Source organism: Leopardus geoffroyi, chromosome A2, assembly GCF_018350155.1.
Source record: "Leopardus geoffroyi isolate Oge1 chromosome A2, O.geoffroyi_Oge1_pat1.0, whole genome shotgun sequence".
Taxonomy (NCBI): Eukaryota; Metazoa; Chordata; class Mammalia; order Carnivora; family Felidae; genus Leopardus; species Leopardus geoffroyi.
Window position 1 is genome coordinate 11,579,283 of NC_059331.1, and position 23,692 is coordinate 11,602,974.

The 23,692-nt window shown below is 55.6% G+C and overlaps 3 protein-coding genes across 6 annotated transcripts in view; 1 reads left to right on the plus strand and 2 right to left on the minus strand.

Moving 5' to 3' along the window:
- Positions 1-250: 250 nt before the first annotated feature.
- On the minus strand, positions 251-11,526 carry RASAL3 (RAS protein activator like 3). The gene is made up of 18 exons (XM_045492351.1): positions 11,294-11,526; positions 10,830-11,164; positions 8,919-9,049; positions 8,704-8,782; positions 8,533-8,594; positions 8,089-8,159; positions 7,337-7,463; positions 7,157-7,255; positions 6,150-6,692; positions 5,632-5,776; positions 5,257-5,401; positions 4,157-4,393; positions 3,822-4,023; positions 3,606-3,724; positions 2,307-2,697; positions 1,872-2,029; positions 1,281-1,344; positions 251-1,176 (listed from the first exon to the last, which is right to left on the minus strand). The coding sequence occupies exons 2-18, from the start codon at positions 11,149-11,151 to the stop codon at positions 1,033-1,035; spliced, it is 3,039 nt and encodes a 1,012-aa protein (XP_045348307.1). The 5' UTR covers positions 11,152-11,164; positions 11,294-11,526; the 3' UTR covers positions 251-1,032.
- A 2,175-nt stretch (positions 11,527-13,701) lies between these two features.
- Positions 13,702-20,140, minus strand: PGLYRP2 (peptidoglycan recognition protein 2). Of its 4 annotated transcripts, none has more exons than XM_045492358.1 (6): positions 20,028-20,140; positions 19,366-19,489; positions 16,875-18,002; positions 15,581-15,791; positions 14,697-14,994; positions 13,702-13,809 (listed from the first exon to the last, which is right to left on the minus strand). In XM_045492358.1, the coding sequence occupies exons 2-6, from the start codon at positions 19,454-19,456 to the stop codon at positions 13,720-13,722; spliced, it is 1,818 nt and encodes a 605-aa protein (XP_045348314.1). In that variant the 5' UTR covers positions 19,457-19,489; positions 20,028-20,140; the 3' UTR covers positions 13,702-13,719. The 4 variants fall into 4 exon arrangements, with proteins under 4 accessions (XP_045348314.1, XP_045348313.1, XP_045348315.1 ...); XM_045492357.1 differs by lacking the exon at positions 20,028-20,140 and adding an exon at positions 19,900-19,997; XM_045492359.1 differs by lacking the exon at positions 20,028-20,140 and having other exon boundaries at positions 13,702-13,875; positions 19,366-19,552.
- LOC123605455 (ultra-long-chain fatty acid omega-hydroxylase) overlaps positions 19,687-23,692 on the plus strand; it is a 52,086-nt gene continuing 48,080 nt past the window's right edge. The window contains exon 1 of the mRNA XM_045492354.1: positions 19,687-19,858. The gene's annotated coding sequence lies outside the window, so the exon portion shown is untranslated. The remainder of the gene's footprint in view (positions 19,859-23,692) is intronic.

Consider the following 23,692-nt stretch of genomic DNA (forward strand, 5'->3'; position numbering starts at 1 on the left):
CCCACCACATAAGTAAATACTTACTTATCCATACAACCCAGCAAGCATCCACCTATCCCTGCACACACCCTTTCACCCAGCCATGCAGACATCCATCTTTCAGTTGCACATTTACTTGCCTCCTCCGCTAGAGTGTAAGCTCCATGAGGACAGGAGTCCCATCTGCCTTGTTCATTATTGGTTCCCCACTGCCTAGCTCAAGAGTCTCAGGAGACCCCGACAAATATTCATGCAATATATATAACCACTTAATTAACTCACATATTTATTTTCTACTGTGAGCCAGGTCTCTTCTAGGCAGACACACCTATCTGGGCTATCTGCCTACTTACTCACCTACCAGGGCAAATATTCACCAAATGCTAACCTATTTACTTGCTTATTGTCCCATTCACCCTACCTCCCACCCATCCGTTCACCCATGATTCAAATGTCCACTCATTTACCCAACCAACACCCACGGAGCTCAACTGTCTTCACACCTACTCACCCCTTCCTCCATCTGCCTCCCAGACCTACGCTTTCCCTATCATGAGGGAGTTGGTGTGGGACTTGGGGGGCTGGGAAGATACTATCATATGGGGACTGGGCTTCATTGAGAAGCAGGCACTGCCTCTAACAATGATGAATACCTTTTATCGAACACCTTACACTATGGGTCTTCTACTGTGTAAGAAACTTTAGATCCATTTTACAGATGAGGAAATTGAGGTTCTGACAGAGTAAAGGTCTAAGGTCACACAGCTGGTGAGAATCTCCTCATGTATCCCTTCCATGAGACCTCCAATTAGGAGTGAATTTGGGAGACCTGAATGGTGGGAGTGGGGCACTTTCTGATTGGCAACACTTAGGGGCAAAAAACTCCATCGATTTTACTGAAATCAAAATTTTACTGGGTAACCTCATAGTGCCAGACTTTTTGGCAGCTAAAGCTCCACTCCCTGCTGTAGGCCACTTAGGGCTGGAACAGGGGTCGGACAGGCCTCTGGGACGGCCATCTGCTCCCAGACCACGTGGGGCAGCGTGGACAGCTCAGGTGGTATCTCCGTTGATACACGGTGGTTTGAGGGGGAGGGACTGGCTCCGGGATCCCGGCGTTCTTGAAAGAAGCTGCAGGCTTTGCACCACATTCCTCAGCTGGACCTGAGTACTCTCCATCTCAGCCAGGCGGCGCTCCTGGAGAGGCAGTGGCAGTGGGCTCGGAGCCAGGGGTGGGTTGCACCCCAACCCTGGTTCCCTCACCGCCCACATCTTCCCCGCGGCTGGGGCAGGGGTCTCACCAGACTTTTCAGCCTGTGATCCTCACCGCTTGGACGGCCACTCTCTGGATCCAACTGCGAGGTCCTGTGGGAATCAGGGGCAAGAAGGGAGGGTCAGAGACTGAGAAACTCCGCCCTCAGCTCCGGGGTGGGCAGCCAGGAAATCAGGGGGCGGGGCTTGTCGCGGAGGCGGAGTTTGTCTACGCTAGGGGGCGGAGCCCAGATAAAATTGAAGCCCGGGCTGAATCAGAGCCTTGAATGGCTGGGAGGAAAGAACCGAGCAATCTTGGGGGACGGGGCTTGGACAGTCTGGGTGAAGTGGGGACCGGGATGGAGGTGTGCCCTGATTGAGAAGCCCGGGACCAACCTTTTTGGGAGGGGCTGATTGAGGAGTGGGGCCTAGAGGATAGGACTCGCCAGTGAACTGGGGTGGGAGGAACTAAGAGGGGGGAGAGACAGGTGTGTTGGGGCGGGGCTGGAAGAGGGGCGGGGCCTGTCAGGAGTGATTTGAGCGGGATTGAGAGGCAGGGCCGGAATGAAAGTGGGGCCGCGGCAGATCTGATTACAGCGGGCTGACCCGGGGGCAGAGCTAATGGAGAGGGCGGGGTTCACCCTTGGCGGAGCCTGGAGTCCAGGTCTTGCAGCTGGCCCTGAAGCTGCTCCTGCCTCTCCATCAAAGCCCGGATGTCGGTGCCCAGCGACTCCACGAGGCGGGACAGAGCCTTCTGTTCCTCGCGCAGGGCGGCCACCTCACACTGCAGCTCTGCCAACTGTGGGAAGGAAGCAGCTGTAATCTGACCCGTCGTCCCGCCCCATCTTCTCCCCGAAAAACCCAGACCTCCTTGTCTCTTGCGCTCTGCCTCCTCACTGCCCTGCTCCGTTAGGAAACCTCGCTCAAGTTTTGCAAAGGAGGAAACTGAGGACCGAAGAGGGTTGCAAACTAGTCCCGGGCGCAGCGAGCTCGGTATTTGAACCCAGACCTGCCTGGCTTCTTGTCTTTCCAGTCCCGTCTTCCCCCTCTGTGCAGAGACCTGAGCTGGACCTCACCTTGCCCACGGGTCGGTGCGTGCCCAGCGCCTGGTCTCTGTCCCGCGGCTGGTCCAGCTGGCGCTGCCACGGCACCGAGGGCTTCCGAGGCAACGATGCTGAGGCCCCGGTCCAGGGCCGGCCGCGGGGAGCGGGCCCTGCGCGTAGCGAGCTTTTGGGTCGTGGCCGTGGCCCTGCAGAGGGGCGGCGACGAGCGGGGCGGCCCGCAGGGACGCTCTGCGTGCGCTGCACCGGCCGGGGCAGCCTCGGGGGCCGCTCTTCGTCCGGCTGCGGTCGCGCCCAACTCCCTGCGCCGTGAACGCTGCGTAGGGACTGGCTCTTGGAGATGAGCGGGGTGTGCTTGGGGAGATCCCGGGGAGCCAGGAAGCCTGGCTTCTCCCCTGCAGAGAAACTGGGAGACGAACGGGGGGCGGGGAGCTCAGATCCTTGACTGGCCCCTGAGCTGACCCCAAACCTACCTCTGACCAGAAATGATTTCACTTCTGATCTTTTCTATGCGACCCTGTCGCTGATGGAATCACATTTCCACCTCTGATCTTGCCCTGGACTTCTGACAATACTGTCCTCTCTATGATCTTCGACCTGACCCCAATGTAACTTTTGACTCCTCTCTAGCCTTGTCCCTGACTTTTGACACAAGGTGATTCTTGACCTGACCATCTCTGTAACCTCTGATTTCAATCTGACCCTGGGCTAGACTTCTGCTCAGAGGAATATCCCCTTTCTGCCCCACCTGACCCTCCTTTTGTCCCTGACCTCTGACCTGAAGCTGACCCTGTCTGCCTCCGCACAGACCATGGACCCTGACTGTGACCATATGACTTTACCTATAACCCTTGACCCCATTTGACCCTGGGCCTGACTCTGCTTACCATATGAACCCTTCCCTGACCCTTGATGGTGCATCTTAACATCTGACCCTGATCTGACCCCTGATTTGATCCCCTCCACAACCTATTACTGAAACCTGACCCTCATCACTGACCACATGTCACTTTCTCTGTCTGACCCCAAATGTGACCTCTCCCTGACGTCTGCAATGACCAATCCCCACCTTGGGCTCCAATTTGACTCAGTACCATACTGTGAGCTTCTCTCTGATCCCTCAGGTGACCCCATCTCCAGCCTCTGACCTTTATGCAACACTGTTTCTGAGAGAGAATCCCGACGTGACCCTGTTCCCAACTGCTGACATGATCTTGTCTTCACCTCTGACCCCAGTCTGACCCTGTGCTTGCCTTTGGTTCTGCCTCTGCTCTCACCCATCAGAACTGGACCAGACTTGAGGCAGCAGGTTACCTGGCGTGAACTTGGGCTGGGAGTGGTGGGAGACGCATTGGCACAGTCACAGGTACAGGCCGGCCCTCCTCAATGGCTCGCAGGATGGTGGGCAGGGGTTCCAGGCTGTCACGGGTTGACTAATGAGGCATGGAGGGAGAATGGTAAGCAGCTCTTTAGGGCCGGAGGCCTCTTGCCCCCTCCCTACCCCACACACACCCTGGCCTCTGGCTATACCTGCCCAAGTTCAGCAAAGATGGTACAGAGCTGGGCATGCAGGACTGCCAGCTGGAGGGCTAGGTCACTGCTGCCCTGGTAACCACTGGGTGCTGCATCCACATCCACCATGGCCACTTGGTCCAGGAATTGTTGCATGGCTGGTCCATGATCCTCCAGGAAGCTATTCATGAAGCCCATGTAGGCCTCCTTCTCACCAAACCTGGGTCAAGGGTGGACGGGGTGGATCAAACTAGGCATCTGCCACCCCACTCCCCTGGCATACCGTCAGGGATGTCCCAACCAGGGCCACCCAGCCTCCCAGCTAAGGATGGGGCCAGCCTCCTAGCACCTACGGGGCACTGTTGGCGAGGTTCTGGATGACCTTGGCGATCAGTGTGAGGGCGCGGGCTGGGCCAGGTGCGGGGTGCTCTGGTGCCAGACCAAAGAGGCTGGGTGCCAGGATGGCAGGACACAGGAGCCGCAGGAAGAGAGAGGCACACACCAGTCGGGGGCCCAGTGCCTCAGAGCCACGGGCCTTGCATGCTTCTCTCCAGCCTGAAAACACAGTGCCCAGCTCTGCTGGGAACCAGCTGGGGCAGAAGAGGCAATGGTCAGAGGGGGAAGTAGGCATAAAGGTCATATTCATGTAAAAGTCCTAAGGTCAGACGTCAGGAGTCACCTACATTGTGGGTTCCAGGATTGGAGACACTGGGGATAATAACACTTGGGGTCAGGATTTATGGTGTAGGTATTGTGGTGACCTCTGGAGTCAGTAATCTTGGAGGTGGGGATACAGGTTGACATGGAGATATAGACCATGAGCTTGGGATGTAGCTATAACTGGATAGGAGACTGGGGTGCCAGATTACACTATATAAAGTAGAATGGACTTGAGGTTACAGGGTAACCTAGGTTCAGAAATCACGGTATTGATGTCCCAAGTGACATGGGACTAGACGTATGGGTTCACCTACGGTCAGAATTCAAGGAATTGGAATCCCAGGTTTTGTGATCAGTTGCATGGGATTCGGGGATCAGGGTCATTTAAGGTCAAGGTTATGGGATTGGGGGGTCGGCATCACCTGGAATCAGAGGTCATGATTGAGGTCCTATGTTAACTGGGGTCAGGTGGCATGGAATTAGGGTATGGGGTCACCTGTGGCTAGAGGATAAGGAATTGGGTCCCAGGTTATTCGGGGTCAGTAACCCCAAGTTGACATGACATTGGAAATGGGTTGCCAGATTTAGCAAATACAAGTTCAGGACAAACAGTAAACTTGAATTTCAGATTAAAAAATGCGTATTTTTTTTAGTAAAAGTATGTCTCAACTGTTGCATCACATTTAACTGGGCATCCCGTATTTTATCTGGCAACCCCAATTAGGAGTCAGGGTTATTAGCACAGTGGATGAGATGTAGGGGTAGGCTCAGGTGCTGGGGCCCTGATTCTTACTTGTAGGAGTGGATGATGTTTTGGAAGACTTCCTCACAACTGTTTCGCAGTCTGGCTTGGTGCTGTGGCAGCTCTGGGGGAGGGCACTTGCTGGGGTCCACTTCACAGTCCTCAGTGGAAGCACAGAGACGCCGCACGACCTGCCCTGCAGCACAGCACAGCCAGACAGCGGCCAGGGCCGTGACCACCAGAACCCAGCACACTTGGCCTCCAACTCCATGTCCAGCTTCCTCTGGAGACACCTAACATCTTTGGGGGAGCCCCCAGTTGCCTCCAGGATTTCAGCACCCCCAAAGGCACCACCCACTACCAGCATCCATGTTACCTAGAAGCTCCCAGATCTTCCTTGGGGTTCCCTAGCCTGCCCAGACTCACCCAGAGTCTCTTGGAGGTAATCCTGTGCCACCAGCTTCATGTACTCATCGATGGCCTTGGTGGCCAATGTGTTTTCCCGGAACAGCAGCGCCTCACGGCCTCCACTGCGCGCCAGCTCTGCGGTGCCCAGATCTGTCACCAGTGCCTGGGCACAGTGGAGTTCACGTTGCGCGGGTTGCAGACTGAGCCAGGGGGACTACGAGCCCTTGGCCAATCACTCACACCTGGGACACAGGCCCCGCCCCTCATAGGCTGCTGCTCAGGTCCGGTCCTCACTCCTAGGGCTCACGGGGCCGGAACCTCCACCCCTCGCAGCAGAAAATTAAATCTTTCCGCTCAGAGTCTCTGCTCAGGCCCCACCCCTCGCAGCTGAAGCTCAGGTCCCGCCCCTGATGGTGCCCCGCCCCTCGTCTGTGGAACTGGGGTCCTGCGCCACCTGCCCCCCTACACCCTGCTCCCCGGGGCGCGTGATCAGTCAGCCTCGGGTCACTCGCGTCCGCCCCGTCGCGGTGCCGCACCTGCGCCCGGCCGGTGGCCTGCAGCACGCGCACCATGGCAGCCGCCAGCTCCTCCTTGGCCTGGGCAGACAACGCGGGCTCCAGCGCCCCGCAGAGGCGCGCGTAGTGGAAGGTGAGGAACTCCGCCAGCTCCTTGTAGCGCTCCGACGGCAGCACGCGCAGGCGCCGCGCCCGGATCCGCGCCCGCAGCGCTGCGCCTGCTGGCGCCCCGAGCAGCGGGAACCAGCGCTCCAGGCCCGCGGCGGGCGCGCGGGGGACGCCCAGCTCCTCCAGTGCCAGTGCCACGCGGCCCAGCGCCGCTCCCCCTGGGCCAGCTCCGCGCAGCCGTAACGACAGGCGACGCGCCGGAGGCAGCGCCTCGAAGTGGAAGCGCTCGGCCCAGAAGAGCTGGCCCGGGCCAGCCCGCGGCGCTGTGCGCGCCAGCAGCGCGCCGTCCAGCCACAGCTCGGCGCGCACGCCTGCTGTCCCCGCCGCCGCTCGGGGCAGCCCTTTTGCCTCGTGCACCCACACGCTCAGCCACGTCTCTTCCCGCTCCAAGTTGTCCTGCGGACGGGAGTGGGTTGGGAGGAGGCGTCGGTGCTCGACGTGGGGACCGTGCCCCCAGGGAGATCGCTGGGCCCTTGGGGGGAAACAGGGCCCACGGCGGTCTCAAGGTGGTTCTGCGAAAGCCCTCCTGCTTTTCTGGGCTCTCGCGGCGAGATCCGGACTCCAGGGTAAGGAGGAGTAGCCGCGCGGTGGGGACTTGGCGTTTGCCTGGTAGGCGGGGCTTTGGGGGCAAATAGGGCCCGGAGTGAATAGAAGGCACGCGATTTTTGTGCCAGGAGCTGGTAATGGAAGGAATCTGGGGAGGGTCTCGGAGTGGTTGCAAAGGTGTTAGCGGGGAGGTGTATCTCAGAGGCCGCGTTAGGGCGCTGGTGAGGGGTTGGGTGGGGGGAAGGGCAGGGCCGTGGCCATGGCCGTGGCCGAGGGCGGGCCCTTCATGTCCCACTAATCTGTACTGTACTGACCTGGCTGGGTTGGAAGTGGCGGCGAAGGTCCTCGATCCAGCGGTCTCTCTCAGCGGCGGAGCGACAAGAAAAGCAGCGGCTCCCGCCCGCCCAAGTTACCTGTTGGGGATGAGGATCCAAGGGTTGAGGCCAAGGTGGAACCAAAGGGTCGGGGTCAGAGGGAGAGTTGTCTGCATTTACCTGGAAACAGTGAGGCTCCTCCAGGAGGCTGGGATGCAGTGGCCAGACACGCACATCCCGCTCAGCACCCAAGTCCAGCTCGGAGAGCGTGGCCAGCGATTCCCGAGAGCCCAGAGCACTGGGAGGCCTGAGCAGGGGGCGGTTGGATAAGTGGTCGTACTTGTCTCCTCCCCACCAACCCACCCCCTACAGCCTGAAGGGTGGAGAGAGGCCAGGATGAACTTGAAACGAAATCGGACTTGAACCTAACCTTTTAGGATAAGCTCAACTCCTCATGGTGGCCTATATGACCTCATATGGTACAGTCCTTGTCACCTTTGACCTCATGTCCCTCCAATGAATCCCTTTCTCTGAACTCCAGTCATACTAGCCTTGTTTTTGTCACCTCGTCTGGCCCCTTGGCCTTTGCACTCCCTGCTTCCTAGCTTGGAATACTTTTCCTGCCCCTCTTGGCCTGGTTGCCTTCCATCCTTCCTTCAGATCTTAGCTCATTTGTCCCTTCCCTGACACTCCCAGACCAGGGTGTTGACTTAGTTCCTGATTTAGAGTGATTGTGTCAGACTCTGCCCCCGCACCCCTTCAGCGGAGGGGCGGTTCCTGCTGGGGTCTTTCAGTGGCTCCAGCATTGCTCAACATGCGGCCGGACACAGCCGGGGCTGTATCGGGGTTTTGGTGAAGGGGGGAATGATGCAGGTGGAGGTGGAGGGCGCAGTGTTGAATCCCAGTCCCCCTGGCCCCTCAGAGACACTTACCCATCCCGGGAGGCATTGGCTCCAAGCTCTGACCTGGCCTTTTTCTTCTCTTTCAGCCTCTTGAGCAATCCCTGTGGGAAAGGGGATATCAGGTGGGCAGAACCTTGTTCTCCCTCCTCAGCTTCTTTCCCCCCAGGGTGTCCTGGGTGGTCTGCTGGTTTGCAGGGGGGACCACAAGCTCAGGCTGTATTAGCAGTAATAATAAAGGCAACCAATAGCCCCGCTTTCTAAAGCACCAATCCTAGGCTATTCTGCATTCTCTACTAACTTCTCATAAACAGCCCTGAGAGGGAGGTTCTCTCATTAGTGCCATTTGACAGATGGGGACACTGAAGCCATAGGTGGGTCAGTGACCTGCCCAAGATCACCCAGTAAGAGTCCCCTTTCATCTCTGAGGCTCTGGGAGTCTTTGCTGTCCCCTCTGCCTCCCCCTGGATGCCTCACCCGAACGTTGTGGACCTGGTTGGGGCCAGCAGCCTCTGGCTCGGTCTTTCCGGGGGTCCGATCTGTAGACGGTCAGGGGTGGAAGGTTGGGAGGTGGGATCATCTTGGATTCTGCCCCACCTTGACAGGTTCCCAAATGCCCCAGCCCTCCCCACCTCTGAAACAACTCACCTGGATCCCTGAGGCTCCCCATGGCTACCTGGATGCTGCCCCCAGAGCTAGCACTCCCCAGCCGGGGCCGGCGAGGACCCTGTTCTCCAGAAAAGTGGGTAGTCAAAAAGGGGAGCCAAGCAGGCAGACACATTTCCATTACCCTCTCCCGCCACTCTCTTCTGTCTCCTTCCCACCCTCTTCTTCCCTCCCCTTGCTCCTGTGCCCCTTCTCACCTCCTCCTCACTGCCAAGCAGCACCAGCTTCCCATCAAGCAGGGTGAAGGCCCCAATGTTCCAGATGGGTACATCAGGTGTGGGGGCCTCCGGGATCTGTGGGGCAGGGGTCTCTGGCTCTGGCTCAGGCTCTGGGTAGAGGAGGGGGTGCCGGGGACATAGGAGTCTTTCCCTCTCCCTCAGAGTACCCTCTCCATTCATAGAGGCTCATCAGGGGGTTCCCTCCCAAGTGTCTCCTCTCCCCCTGGCCCCAGCCCACCCAGCAGCCATGTCAGGCTGTTGTTGGACAAGTTTCCACCCCTCTCTGGACCTTGTGCCTCCAGGCCATGGGTGGTGGACACATGTACCCTGTACTGTGTTTACTACTCCACACGCCTTCTCTCATTTAATCCTCCAAAAGCCATTCAAAGGGCTATTAGAACCCCCATTTTGCCAAGGAGGAAACTGAAAACCAGAGAGGTTGAGTGACTTTCCCAAGGTCACACAGCTTGTGCGTGGTTGAGCCAGGCTTCGGACACAAGCATTCTCTTAACCAAGACAGCAGGTTGATCTAGGAGGTTAAAAAGCAAGCCAGCATCCTTGGTTCCTTACATAAATAACTAATATAAGGTGGAAAGCATTCAACATTTGAGAAAGGAATAGAAAAAAGATCAGGGTAGGGGGAGGTGGTGGTGCAGTGGGTCAGGAAAAGCCTCCAGAGACAGTAGGTTTTCAGCGGGTCTTGAACAGCAGGTTGGATGTTGACAGAGATGGTGGCAAGATGGGGACAGTGGCAAGAGCAGTTTGAGCAAAGGCTGGGAGATGGCAGATGCCCAGGAAAGGCAAGAAGGGCTCAGAGAGCTCAGAGGCAAGAGGGAAAGGTCCAGGAAGAGATTGGTGCAGACACTTGGGTGCCAGTTAGAGAATTGTGGGATTTCATCCTGGGGGTAATGGGGAGCCATGGGTGGCATTTGAGCAGGGGAGAAGCAGAAGCAGTCTTGCTTGTTGGAACTCTCTCTGGATCCTATGGAGTGGGAGGTTGAAGTGATACATCTGCAAAATGGACATATGAAAAGAGCTTCCAGGAATAGAAGGGCTGAATTAACCCCCCAGATTACCTGTCACCCTATGGTTTTCCCATCAGGGGAATAAATAGCTCCACTTGTTTGTAGATCACTTAGAACATACCGGGCCCTGGGCTGGTGCTACGTTCATGCTACATTCATACATACATTCAATCTTCATGGCCTATCCCTTACTCTTCTAGATCCCTGTGTGTAACAGCCCAGTCTATCACTTTCTGTTTACTGTCTGTCATGCCCAGTATACTGTGAGCTACATGGGGCAGGCAGTTTCAAACGTTTTGTTCACTGCTGCGTCCTTAGTGACTAAATCAAGGCCTGGCATGTAGGAAATGCTTGACAGATCTCTGTTTGAATGCATGAATGAATGGATGAATGAATGTGAATTAAATAAAATATGCTTTAAGGTAGGGATTATGATCCCCATTTAGCTGATGGAGAAGCTGAGGTCCAAGGTGAAGGAACTTAAGATATGGAGGCCAGAGGGCTAGAGGGCAAGCAAGAGGCAGCTGAGATGATACCCAGGCAGGAGAGAATGAGCTGGGCTATTGGATATGAGGAGAGACCCATTGGGGCCAAGAGCCATTTGGTATCTGGGCAGGGCTACCCTTAGTGTAGTCCCATTCCCTTCCCCAGGATGGACCCCCAGCACGCAGGTCCCTGACCACTCCCCCCTACCCCCAGTCCCTGTGTGAGGGGGAAGAGGGAAGAGGGCAGCTGGGCCCCAGCCACTTCCTGTTGGGCTTTTGCACTCCCCACAACTTCCTGTGTCTGTAGGGCTGATGCTCCGGAGGCAGACAAAACCCAAGCATCCGGCCTCCCTCCCAGCCTGGGTGGGGGAGCCATGTACCTGGGGCCTCCGGCTCTGGCTCCGGTTCCAGCGGTGGGCTCTTATGCCTCCCCCAGAGGGTCTTGGATAGCCGGAGGCGGCTTGTGCGTGATTCCTTGGGGGGCGCAGAGAGGACACGACGGAACAGCGAGCGAGAGGCTGGCTGACTGCTGACCACGGGCTCCTGGTGGCTTAGTGCCCTCCCCCAGCCTGCAAGTCGGCCCCAGCGGGACCCTCCAGCTACTTTCTCCCCATCACCCCCTGTGTGCCAGCGGTAGGAGGTTAGCAGGGACGAAGCTGCAGGCTGGGTTTGGGAGGCCTTGCACGGTGATGATGGGTCCATGTCAGGGGTTCTCCTGGGGGACAAGAGGGTGACAGTTCTGCCCAGTGTGTTCCCACATGCTGTCCTCATCTTGGCCCCCTCCCCACTCTCAGCTCTGCCCCCAGGGAACCCCCTTAGTGGCCACATGCACTCCCTCCCTTACCTTGATTTCCCGACCAGCCCCAAAATCGGCAGCCGTCTGCACCCTGCCTGGCTTCCTCCCGCTGAACGCAACTCCACGTGACCCTGTCTGTCCCACCCCACCCCACAGCCAGGCTGGGAGGGCACAGTGGGGGCAGGATGCAGGAGGAGAGGAGGTGAGAGGTGACAGAGTAGGACCCAGAATCTCTCACTGCCTGGGAGGCAGCCTCTCTGAGCCTCAGATGCCTTCTCTGCGAAATGGGTACATACTGACCAAGTGCTGGTGAGAATACAGAGTGTAGATCAATTCACCTAAGCTGGAAAACTGGCACGATCTACTAACATTGACTCTACAGCTCTCCTCTGACCCAGCAGTTGCAGTGGGAGGTATACATCCAAGAGACCGAACTACCAGTGCTGTCTGTAATCGTCCCAAGCTGGAGGCAACTCAAGTGTCCCTCTACTGGAGAAGGAATAAGTGGTGTCTCTTCCCACAGTGGAATACTATGCAGCAACGAAATGAACAAACTGCTGAATGGTTGAACTTGGATGAATCACAAACAGTGAAGAGGAAATACCGTGTAGTTCCTTTGACATAAAGTTGCCAGGGTGGTGAAACTACGTGCAACAAGTCAGGATTTCGGTCTCCCGGGGAAGAGGGTAGTGGAGCATCTGGGAGGTGATTTTTTTTTTTTTTTTTTTCCCTAATTGAGGTGAAGGTCACATAAGAAATTTAACGTGTCCCATTTCTGGAACTGGGTGCTGGTTACACTGTGTGTGTTCTGTTTTGAAAACTTATTGAGCTGTACATTTCGGTGCACTTCCCCGTATCTCTGTTATACCTCGGTGAGTGTTTACTTGTAAAAAGAGGTGAGCACGTGCTGTTCTGAGAAATAAATGAGTCAGCATGAGAGTCCGTTGAATCCTGGCCCAGGAGTGGGCTCCAGTGCCAGCTGGTCCTCTCACTGTGTGACCTCCAGCAAGTTACTTCCTCTCTGAGCCTCGGTTTCCTTATTTGTACAACAAGACGATAGCATTAGTTACAGAAGGTTCATAACGGGAGCCTTGGCTTATTCATTTATTCAATAAATGCTTTCTGAATGCCTACGTAATATGTACTAGGTGCGGGAGAAGCCACAGGGAACAAAATGGATTTGGTTCTTGCCCTCCTGGAGCTCACAGTCCCATGAGGAAAACAGATCCTGAATATAAACGCCAGACATTTCTAGCTGATGGGTAGGAACTGGAGGAAAATAGACTGGAGTAGAGGCTGAGCAGAAGTGAAAAAATCCAGGAGGACCTCCCTGAAGAGGTGACACTTGGGACCCAAGGCATAAGGAGCTGACCATGGGAAGGGCATGTCCGGTAGAAGGAACAGTTTGTGCAAAGGCAAGGGTGACCAGAATCCACAGGATGGGGTGGGTAGGATCACATTCATGGACACGTGGCCTGGGCAGGCGTCCAGGACCCCCACGTATAGAAAGGCTCCAGACTACATTTAATGCTTTGCTGTCACTGTCTTCAAGTTCCTGCTTTAAAAAAAAAAAAAAGTATTTTTATTTACTTAGAGAGAGAGAGAGAATCCCAATCAGTCTCCACACTATCAGTACGGAGACCGATGCGGGGCTCGAACCCACCAACTGCGAGACCATGACCTGAGCCGAAGCCAAGAGTTGGATGCCCAACCCACTGAGCCACCCAGGCACCCAGAAGTTCCTGCTTTTTGGACAGAGGGCTCTGTATTTTCATTTTGCCCTGTGCCTCACAAATTCTGTAACCCATCCCAAGGTGCAGGATCTTCCATGAGGGCCAAAGACCCTTTTCCTGGAGCTGGACATGTGCACAGAGGTGTATACACCTTAGGTATGTCCACCTCATTCTTACTGCATTCAATCCGGTCACTGTGCACACACGCAGAGTTTCCCTGTGTTCTGATGTGTCCCTGAGTCTTTCCCACTTCACTGAATACTGATCCACTCCCAACTGCCTGCATTTTTGCTGGAGATCTTTCTCTGATGTATGGCGCCCACTCTCCCTCTCTATGCAACAAGCAGCCCCAAAGTGCCAGAGAATTAATACCTCCCTAAGACTAGCCCTTAGCCAATGACTATGAAGTCTGGAGAATCAACACCCAGCTCCCTTGCCTCTTGAGTGGGACAACTCTGAGGTCCGTGTCTTACACTGTCCCCCAGAGGTCCCTGGTGGGATTGAGCTGCATGTCCCCGCAACACCAACTTGCTTGATAATGCACCCTTTCCTGGACGCCTTCCCGCCCCTACCTCTCTTCCTGCATCCCCAACTGATATGTCCTAGGATCACCTTCACCTCCCAAGCAAACTACTTGCATTGGCATTCTTGTCTCTGGCCTATTTCTAGGCAAACGCAAATTAAAACAATGTGTGCGAACACGGATGATGCACAGACACGGGCTTTCTTTCCACTGTCTCTTTATTGGAGGTCTGAGGCTGGCAGGATCATTGGAAGTGGCTTCCTTCTGGATCTTCTAGAAGCCCTCCTGGCTGTTCTGGGTTTCACATTCTAGAAAATACAGGGCAGTGTGAGGCTTGGGGAGTGGGGGGGGCCTGCCCCCATCATGGTGGGACCCTGGATAGGGAAGAGGACAGAAGCCCAAAGTGAGGGGGTGAGTACGATGCAGACTGCGAGCCAGCTTAACGAAATAGGGTAAGGATGAGATTGTGCAGGTGTGAATATAGAGGTGTTTAGGTGATCGAGGTCAGGGGGTAGGTGGGATCATTAGGCCAAGGCTGTGCTGGCTGTACATGGGTTGCTCCAGCATAAGAGCCGTCATCAGGGGTCAAGGAGGCTGGGGCCGAGCAAGCATCCTTAGGGCTGAGATTGGGCCGAGGACGGCAGCACAGTTAGAAGCTGGCTAGAGGTTGTGCAGGCAAAGGGGTTTTCTGTAGAGGGTCACAGGCTAAGTTAGTGTTGTGTAGACCGAGGGCCCTTTGGGTAGGGGATGGGGTGAGGCCAAGTTTGGGTAGTCTGGGTGAGGGTGTACAGGCAGAAGAGGTAACTTGGGTATACGTTATGCAGGCCAGGCTGAGGTTGTGAGGGCAGAAAGGCTGTGTAGGGTTGGAGTCCATGCCTTGGTTGGGAGGGCAGAGGTGTTGGGGCTGGGTAAAGGACAAGCTGGCTCGGTCGGGGCTCAGCTGATGTTGTGCAAGCAGAGGACAGTGAGTAGGAGCTGTTGTAAGCAGAAGGACTGAAGTCTGGGCCCAGGTTGCCGGAATAGATGGACTGCGAAGGGGCCCAGGAGCCTGGCTGAGGCTGTAGGGGCATATGGGTTGCAGTAAGGAGTCAGGGGCCTGCTGAGGTTGGGCGGGCAGGCGGGGGTCAGGGGTGAGCTCTGGGCTTGTGCGGAAAGCTGGGCCGCAGGCTCAGGTAGTGTGGGGTCTTGTACTCACCGCAGCGAAGCGCGGCCAGGTGCGCAGCAGGTCGAAGAGCGCGTCCCCAGGACAGTCAGTGCGCACGAGCTGGCGGTGGCCAAGCATCTGGTAGTCTGGCCGCAGGAGGCCAGCACGCACGGCGCAGCCGGGGAGCACGTCCTGCACGATGTGAAGCGCAGCCTTCGCCGGCAGCTCCGCAGTGTAGTTGCCCACGAAGGCCACGCCGAAGCCGCGGGAGTTGTGGCCGCGTGTGTGCGCGCCCACCCAGTGCCAGCCGCGGCCCTCATACACGTAGCCGTCTGAGCCTACCACGAAACTGTAGAGGGGAGGGGGAAGCAGGCACTAGGCTGCATGAGGGACGCCCTTGCCTTTCAGCCGGCCCCCTACCCCAATTCTGCACCCGAACCAAGGGCCACCTCCATGCCAAGTCCCCCCCACTCCTCCCCGGTCGCTCTGGCTCTACCCCGTCCGTCCTCTCACCTCTCCCCACGTGCCACCGCAGAAACCGTTCCGTTTTTCTGGATCTGCCCCTCAGCATTGGCCGCGTCCCTTTCTACCCAGCCCCCTCCACATTGTCTCAAGTACAGCTCCTGCCCAATCCAGAGCTCTTTTCTGGCCTAGGTCATATTCCCTCACTGCCCTGTCCCAGACCCAGCTCTTTCCACTGCTCTTCTCTTAGTTCCTACACCAGACCCAAGAATCCCGCCGTCTTGAGGTATTTCTGGTCCCGGTTAAGGCCCAGACCCGAGTCAAGGCCACGGCCCCTCCACCTTGGCTCCACCCACCCCCCAAAAACCTCCTCTCGCCCTTGCGGCTCCGGTCCAAACCCCGCCCCCTGGGTCAGGCTCCGCCCACCCCAGGCTCCACCCTGAAAGGTTAGCGCTCGGCCGGGCTCGGCTTACCTGTAGCCGATGTCGTCCCAACCCCGAGTATCTTGGTGGAAGCGTTGCATCGAGCGCATGTCGGCGGCGCAGTGCGCGAAATCCGTGCAGGGTGGCGCCGGCTCGTACGTGTGATGTACATACAAGAACCCGAGGGGCAGCTGCAGCGGCGTCGGGAGGCCACGATATGGTGCTGCGCCCCAGCGGCAACGGGGGTGGATGGCCGGGCACCCTGCGGAGAAGGGAGTCCAGGGCTGGGGTCAGCCAGCGTTTCTCTGCCTGCCGCCCGCATCCTCGCATCCTCGATAAAGCACACGTGTGGACCAGTCCTCCAGCCTCCCTCCAGATCTGAGGACATTTCCCCTGGCCGCCATGGGGATCTAACTTAACCAAATTTCACAGCGTCGCAGTCCTGTTGGAATATCTGCTATGACTCCCATCACCTTGAGGATAAACCCCAAGAATTTAAGCTCTTGTTTTAAGGCCCGCTACAGTCCAGGACTCAGCACTCTCCAGCTGGCTCTGCTCTGATTTCTAGAGAGGGTCAGCTACGCTGAGAAAAGGGGGATCTCCGCCCCCGTTTATTGCCCTCTAATTACACGCTTCATCTTTCTTAAATCACCCAGAACATCCAAGAGGAAGCAATGATTTTCACTGAAGGAGTGGTTCAGAGAAGTGAAGCAACTTCCCTAAAGATGCACAGGAGTAACTGGCTGAACTTCCATTTGAACCTCTGTGCCTTTGCATGTGCTGAGCCCACCTCCTAGAATGCCCTCTCTCTACCTGCCCCCCGCCTTTTTTTTTTTTTTTTTTTTTGGTCGGATGAACTTTTTTTTTTTTTTAACATTTATTTATTTTTGAGACAGGGAGAGACAGAGCATGAACAGGGGAGGGTCAGAGAAAGAGGGAGACACAGAATCTGAAACAGGCTCCAGGCTCTGAGCCATCAGCACAGAGCCCGACGCGGGGCTCGAACCCACCGACCGCGAGATCATGACCTGAGCCGAAGTCGGACGCCCAACCGACTGAGCCACCCAGGCACCCCATTGGTCGGATGAACTTTTATTCAGCCTTTAAGACCCAAATCTAGCCTTTCTTTACCTATGCGGCCCTGCCCACACCACCCCTCCCCCCCCATCTGCCTGGACCCTTATTTCTCCCTCTGGAACCCCCCAAGCCTAGGGGCTGTTAAATTTAGTTAAATTAGATCCCCCTGGCTACATGAGGCTAAGAGTGTAGCATCTGTGAGATGGGGGGGGGGGGGGGGAGGGGGGAGGGGGAGCAGGGAATCACAGGGGATGGGGGCTGTTCTCACCCAGGAAGGCCTCGGCGAATTCCTTGGTAGCGTTGGTCGCTACCTGTGCCAGCTGTTCTTGGCTCATGCCCTGCAGTTGAGGGTGTGTTGGCTCCAGCTTCTGTAGCAGGATGAGGGCCCCCCACACCTGCTGGGTCAATGTAGGGGCTGAAGTCAGAGCAGCTCCGTTCTGCCGTCGGAGGTTGCTGCAAAGTCCTGGATTTCCAGCCACTCCAGCACCATAGTATTGGCTCAGTAGGTGGCTGAGAGGTAGCCGGGGCTCAGGAGTTCGGCTTAGATAATCTCCTAGGAGGGCCCCATCCAGGGCACCGTTGAGGAAGGCCATGGTGACTGGCGATGCCTTGGAGTCTAAGAGTGTGAAGGTCCGGGGGGCAGATAGCTGGTCCCAGCAACCGTCGGTTCCCAGGCCTGAATGACTCCAGGTCTGAGGGCCCTGGAGGAAGGCCAGACCCAGGTCTCTGGCCAGGGTGACCACCAGGAGGCTGTCCACCGTGGTCGGGGACTTGACTTTGGTAGCTGGCGAGGGAGCTTGGACATCCGGAGAGGTGACGGGGACATCTGGAGAGCCAGGTCTAACACCTGGAGAGGTGGGTTTGACATCTAGATCTGCGGCTCTCACATTTGAATACATGGCTCCAACGTCTGCAGAGATGACATCTGGAAGGGCATCCCTGAACTCTGGAGATGTGGCTCTGACATCGGGAACTGTGGCTTCAGTGTCTGCAAAGGTGGCTCCAGCATCCAGAGGGCTGGCTGTGCTGTCCAAGGGCAGGTTTACAACCCTGTACCCCTGCAGCCCTGCCTCCAGCCCCGCCAGAAGAGGCTCCACTGCCACCGTTGAGCCATCGGGTGCCAGCACAACTCCATATTCCTGCCCGGCCCGAACACCATGTTGGACCACGTCCTTGGTTAGACCTCGAAGCTCTGGGCTCAGTTGGTGGGGATCCAGCCTGGTGGCCTTGAGACTCCGCCCCTCCAGCAGGAAGTGATGGACAAGATCGCGGGGACCCGACTCCTGGGCTAACAGCAGCCATGCAGAAGCAGTGTGCCTGGCCTTGGTGGCTGGTACCTTCTGCTCGAGCTCAGCCAGGGCCTGGATGACAGAGTCCATGAGCAGGGGCAGGGTTGCTGCAGGAGGACAGACAACATTAGCCCAGTGGCCCAGCACCTCCCCTGTTCCTCCCTCTGCTGCTTTCACATTTTCTCAATGCCCCCAGCTCTTCACTGGACAACCCTGTGACCCCCAACACCATCCTTGTGTAGATGAGGAAACTGAGGCACAGATAGCCAGTTAAGGAGCTTAGATGATCAGTGAGCACTGGGGAGCCATGTTCATGAGCAGGAGAGAGACAGGGCCTGGTTGGTATTCTAAGGCTGCTCCTTTGGCTACCATGTGGAGAATGGACTTGGGGGAGGCTAGAGAAGGGAGAGGGGAGACAGTGTGGAGGTAAGTGATGAAGGTAGCCAAAGCCAGGGTAGTGTCAGTGGGATGGACAAAAAATGGGCAGAGCTCCCAGGTGCTTTGAGGGGAAAATGGAGTTTTTCTTTTCTTTTAATTTTTAATGTTTTATTTTTTATTTCTGAGAGAGAGAGAGAGAGAGAGAGAGAGAGCAGGCGAGGGGCAGAGAGAGAGGGAGACACAGAATCTGAAGCAGGCTCCAGGCTCTGAGCTGTCAGCACAGAGCCTGACGTGGGGCTCGAACCCACGAACCGTGAGATCATGACCTGAGCTGAAGCCAGACGCTTAACCGACTGAGCCAACGAGGCGCCCCAAAATGGAGTTTTTAATGGATTGGAGTTTGGGGGATTTTAGAGGGATAGGTGTCTCTAAGGATGGCCAGGGAGGGGGAGAGTGGGCCTGTGCCCTGTGAAGGAAATGTCAAGTGCCTGAACCCGGAACTGAGGAATGCTGGGCTCGAGCTGAATGGGATGTTGAATGACAGCTAATGTTTATTAAACATTTACTATGTGCCAGGCACCATTCTAGGTGACCTAACCCATTTAATCTTCACAATGACCCTGGGAGCACAGAGAGGCTAAATCGTCTGCCTAGAATCACACAGCTAGGAAGTGACAGAGGCAGGATGTGAACCCAGGAAGTTTTAATCCTTACACTCTTTCTAGAATCCAGGTTCTTCTCCAGACAGTCCACACTGTGATTCCTCTATAACTTTATTCTTCTTTTTGCCTAAAACACCCGTTCCTGCTTCCCCACCAGGTGATTTTTTTTTTTTTTCCTTCTTCCTGTCTTAAATCTATGTCCCCTCCTCCAGGAAACTTTCCTGATTTTTGCTCTTCTGGCTCCAAGTCCTTCCCCCAGCTCCTGAGTCCTGACCCTTTGGGGCTGGCAGCATCTGGAGACTGGAGGTTCCTTGAGACTGGGGCCTCCTGGGGTCTCCAGCCTCACCCTGTACAGGGCAGGACACAGAGAGGGCACAATACACTTTTGCAGAATCGAGTCCCAGCCCCAGGTCTCTGCCTTCTGACCCACCTGTCCCGGGCTCCGGCCGCAGCAGCAATCCAAACAGGACCCAGAGGACACCCTGGGCCACCATTGTGGGGTTCCAGCTTCTGAGGGACATATCCAGGTGACCTCAGCAGAGACGTTGGCAGAACTGGAAGAGAGAATTGAGTGGTGCCTTTGGCTACTGTCAAAGTCCAGTGGTGAATGACACAGCTGCCCCTTGCAGAGCTGTGGGCGGGAGGTAGCAGGAGCATGGGGACAGAGTGCTCTGGGTCAAGGTTGTCTGGTTTCAGGGACTCCCCCATCCTATCCTGTCCCTCCCAGGCTGAGGTCCAGGGTCAGCAAGCCAGGCCCATCCCAGGAGGGGCCTGGAGGCCAAGTAGTTTAGACTCCAACAAACTTCCCATTCCCAAGAGAAGCAGACTGAGGCCGGTCCAGCAAACCCTAACCCCTTCCTATAATTATTGTTCTGGAGCTGCAGCTGGCCACCGGAGGGGACTCTCAGGTGTCTGCCCAACTGGTAAGACCGGCTGTGCTGGGGGAAGGGAGAGTAGGAAAAACCCGGGGTTGATAAGGCCTCCTGTGTTCTTCGCTGCCAGCACCTCAGGTTCAGGCAGAAGATGGGCACAGGGGCTGGGGATTGTTTTTGCTGAGGCTTGCGCTAAGCCCATGGGATCAGGAGGTGTCACCTCTTATCCAGTTCCAAGTCCTGATCCCAAGCAATCAGAGGCAGCTGAGAGCAGGGATTGGGCCAGAGCATTCAGGACCCTGGCTTTGTCCCAGGAGCTGGCTTCTGGGCTCGCCTGGGTTGACAGTGAGGGGCCCTCCTCTTTCCTGGTGCGGTGCTGTGGCTGAGTCCTGCAGAAACGAACCCGCCTCCCCTTTATTCCAGTTTCAGGTGGGATGGGCTCCAAGTGGTTGGGGCTGCTTCACTGTGGGCCTCCCACCCTGAAACCAACCTGGGGAGTTTCCAGGAGACCCACCAGGCTGGGGACTCAGCATGGGGCAGGCCCTGGGCGGGCCTGGGAATGCCCAAGCTGAGCCAGGCCTGGGATTCCCCAGGAGGGGGTGAAAGGAGGAGGGGCGGTGGGTTGAGGGGCTTTGGCAGATACAGTGTCCTCTCTTTGGGCACCCAGCATCACACATGGGGGCTCAGGGAGTAGGGTGCTAGGGAAGGGAGTTAATGGAGGCGCCTCTCCAAGAGATTCCAAGCAAATCTCTGCCTTTGAGTCCCAGTTTCCAAGGATTTGGGGATAGGGGGGCTCTGCCTGGTAGAACCACGTGTAGGATTTGGACTGTGGGTCCATCTGGTGGGAAGACTGATGAGGAGAGTGAGGCATTCACCTAGGGTGCAAAATTCAAAGGTGTTGCTGAAAATCTGAGATCAAGTTAATATTTTAATGCAATATTTTATTTTATTATTTTTTAAATTAAGGTTTTTAAATATTTATTTTTGAGAAAGGGAGAGAGACAGAGCAAGGGAGGGACAGAGTGGGAGGGAGACACAGAATCTGAAGTAGGTTCTGAGCTATCAGCACAGAGCCCGATGTGGGGCTCGAACTCATGAATCACGAGATCATGACCTGAGCCGAAGTTGGACACTTAACAGACTGAGCCATCAGGCGCCCCATTTATTTATTTTTTAATTTATTTATATTATTATTTTGTCATGTTTTTTTTTTTTTAATTTTTTTTTCAACGTTTATTTATTTTTGGGACAGAGAGAGACAGAGCATGAACGGGGGAGGGGCAGAGAGAGAGGGAGACACAGAATCGGAAACAGGCTCCAGGCTCTGGGCCATCAGCCCAGAGCCTGACGCGGGGCTCGAACTCACGGACCGCGAGATCGTGACCTGGCTGAAGTCGGACGCTTAACCGACTGCGCCACCCAGGCGCCCCATATTTTGTCATGTTTTATTTATTTTTGAGGGAGAGTGTGAGCAGGAGACAGGCGGAGAGCTGGGGGGGACAGAGGATCCTAAGCAGTTTCTGTGCTGATAGCAGTGAGCCTGATGCAGGGGTCGCTGCTCACCAACCATGAGATCATGACCTGAGCCGAAATCAAGAGTTGGATGCTTAACCGACTGAGCCACCCGGGTACCCCTATTTTATTTTTATTTTTATTTTTTCATGCCCAGTGCGAAGCCCAACATAAGCTTCTCGTGACCCTGAGATTAAGACTTGAGCTGAAAAAGAAAAAAAAAGAGACTTGAGCTGAGATCAAGAGTAGGACGTTTAACCTACTGAGCCATGCAAGGTGCCCCTTAATGCAATATTTTAAAAGACCAAAATGAATGCAAAAAGTCTATGATAAACAAAATACCAGCTTTTTTTTTTAAGTTTGTTTATTTACTTTTTGAGATGGAGAGAAAGCATGAGTGGGGCAGGGGCAGAGAGAGAGAAAGAGAGAGAGACAGGGGATTCCAAGCAGGCTCCACACTGTCAGAGTGGAGCCTGATATGGGGCTCAAACTCACGAACCAGGAGATCATGACCTGAGCCGAAGTTGGCTGCTTGACTAACTGAGCCACCCAGGCGCCCCATGTGTCCGTCAGGGGGAAGCCTTCAGAATGTTGAGGGGTGGCCGAGGAGATCCCCACCTTGTGTCCACCTGGTCTGGAAATGCCCTTGACCTTGGGTTCGTCCCTCTGAGCCTCCCATCGATTGCAGTCGTGGGGGACCCTTGCCAGTCGTATCTCACCATCCATTTACGCACGTTTTACCCAGCAGGACATGAGCTCAGAGACTTGTTCAAGGTCATGTAGCTGGAACCTGGGGAGGGCTCCAAGCGCAAAACACGTTTCCACTCTCCTGTGGCTGGGTCAGGGTCAGGGTCAGAGTAGTTCATACTGGGGAAGTGTTTGCAGACTTGCTGCAGAGCAACTTCACACCCAGGAGTTCGTGGGCCAGCCAGTCAGACAGCCTTGATCTCCTTTTGAAGCTTGGAATTGGTGGCAGGGACCTGGGGAGCGGAGTATGCCATGGCATACCAATATTTCCCTCAGAGTGCGTCTGGGGTTTGTGTCCTGGGGTAGGACCCTTCCTCCAGGGAGCCTCCCTGATTTACCCCTGGCTCCCCCTCCTTCCCCATCCTGGCTCCCTAGCCTGAGGTTCCTCCCTTTGACTCAGACTCATCCATATAGGGCCAGGAGTTTCTCTATCCGGTTCCTCCTCTCCCCACTAGGAGAGACTGAGTCCTCTTAGGGTGCCCAGAAGTGCCCAGCACAGGCCATGGGCCAGGTGGGTGGCAGGGCGGGATTGCTGAGTGCACAAAAGGCCTGACTGAGGATGTGGGGTCAGTTTGGGATGGGGCTTTGAAATATGGGCACACACACACACACACACACACACACACACACACACGCAGGCACCCACGCACCAAAGCACCTGGCTGGGCTGGGCCTGGGAAGGATGAATCACCACTCCCTACCCCTGCTTCCCTTACACCTCATGAGGACCGCCTGCCAGGGTAGGTGAAGGCCCGTCCAGGCCGCAGACAGACCAGTAGTCTCATGAAGTGAAGGGTGGGATCGTGGCCAGAGGCTAGAGGGAGAGGAGCTCGGGGCAAGACTGGGCCTGGGGCCAACATCAGGGTTAAGAATGTTCATTTTGGGGGCGCCTGGGTGGCGCAGTCGGTTAAGCGTCCGACTTCAGCCAGGTCACGATCTCGGGGTCCGGGAGTTCGAGCCCCGCGTCAGGCTCTGGGCTGATGGCTCAGAGCCTGGAGCCTGTTTCCGATTCTGTGTCTCCCTCTCTCTCTGCCCCTCCCCCGTTCATGCTCTGTCTCTCTCTGTCCCAAAAATGAATAAACGTTGAAAAAAAAAAAAACAAAAAGAATGTTCATTTTGGTGGCAGAATAGTCATGAAGACCCTGGTTAATAATAATAATAATAATAATAATAATAATAACTGCTGTGTGTGGGGTTTGAAGCTAAGATTTTATATGCTTGTGGTTTTTTATTCAGCTCTGGGTTTTGTTAAGAGAAAGCAGGAGTTAGGAAACTATAGCCTGTGGACTGGCTGTTTTGTAGGTGATGTGTTTTTTTTGTTGTTGTTTTGTTTTGTTTTGATTTGCTTTTGGTTTTTTTTTTTTTTTTCAAGAAGAAAGTCACCTCGTATAAAATGAACTGTTTGAAAGTGTATTGTTCAGGGGCGCCTTGGGTGGCTCAGTCGGTTTTCGTCAGACTCTTGATCTTGGCTTAGGTCAGGATCTTGCGGTTCGTGAGTTCGAGCCCTGCATTGGGCTCTCTGACAGTGTGGAGCCTGCTTGGGATTCTTCCTCTCTTGCCCCTCCCCTGCTCGTGCCCTCTCTCTCTCTCTCTCTCTCTCTCTCTCTCTGTCTCTCTCTCAAAGTA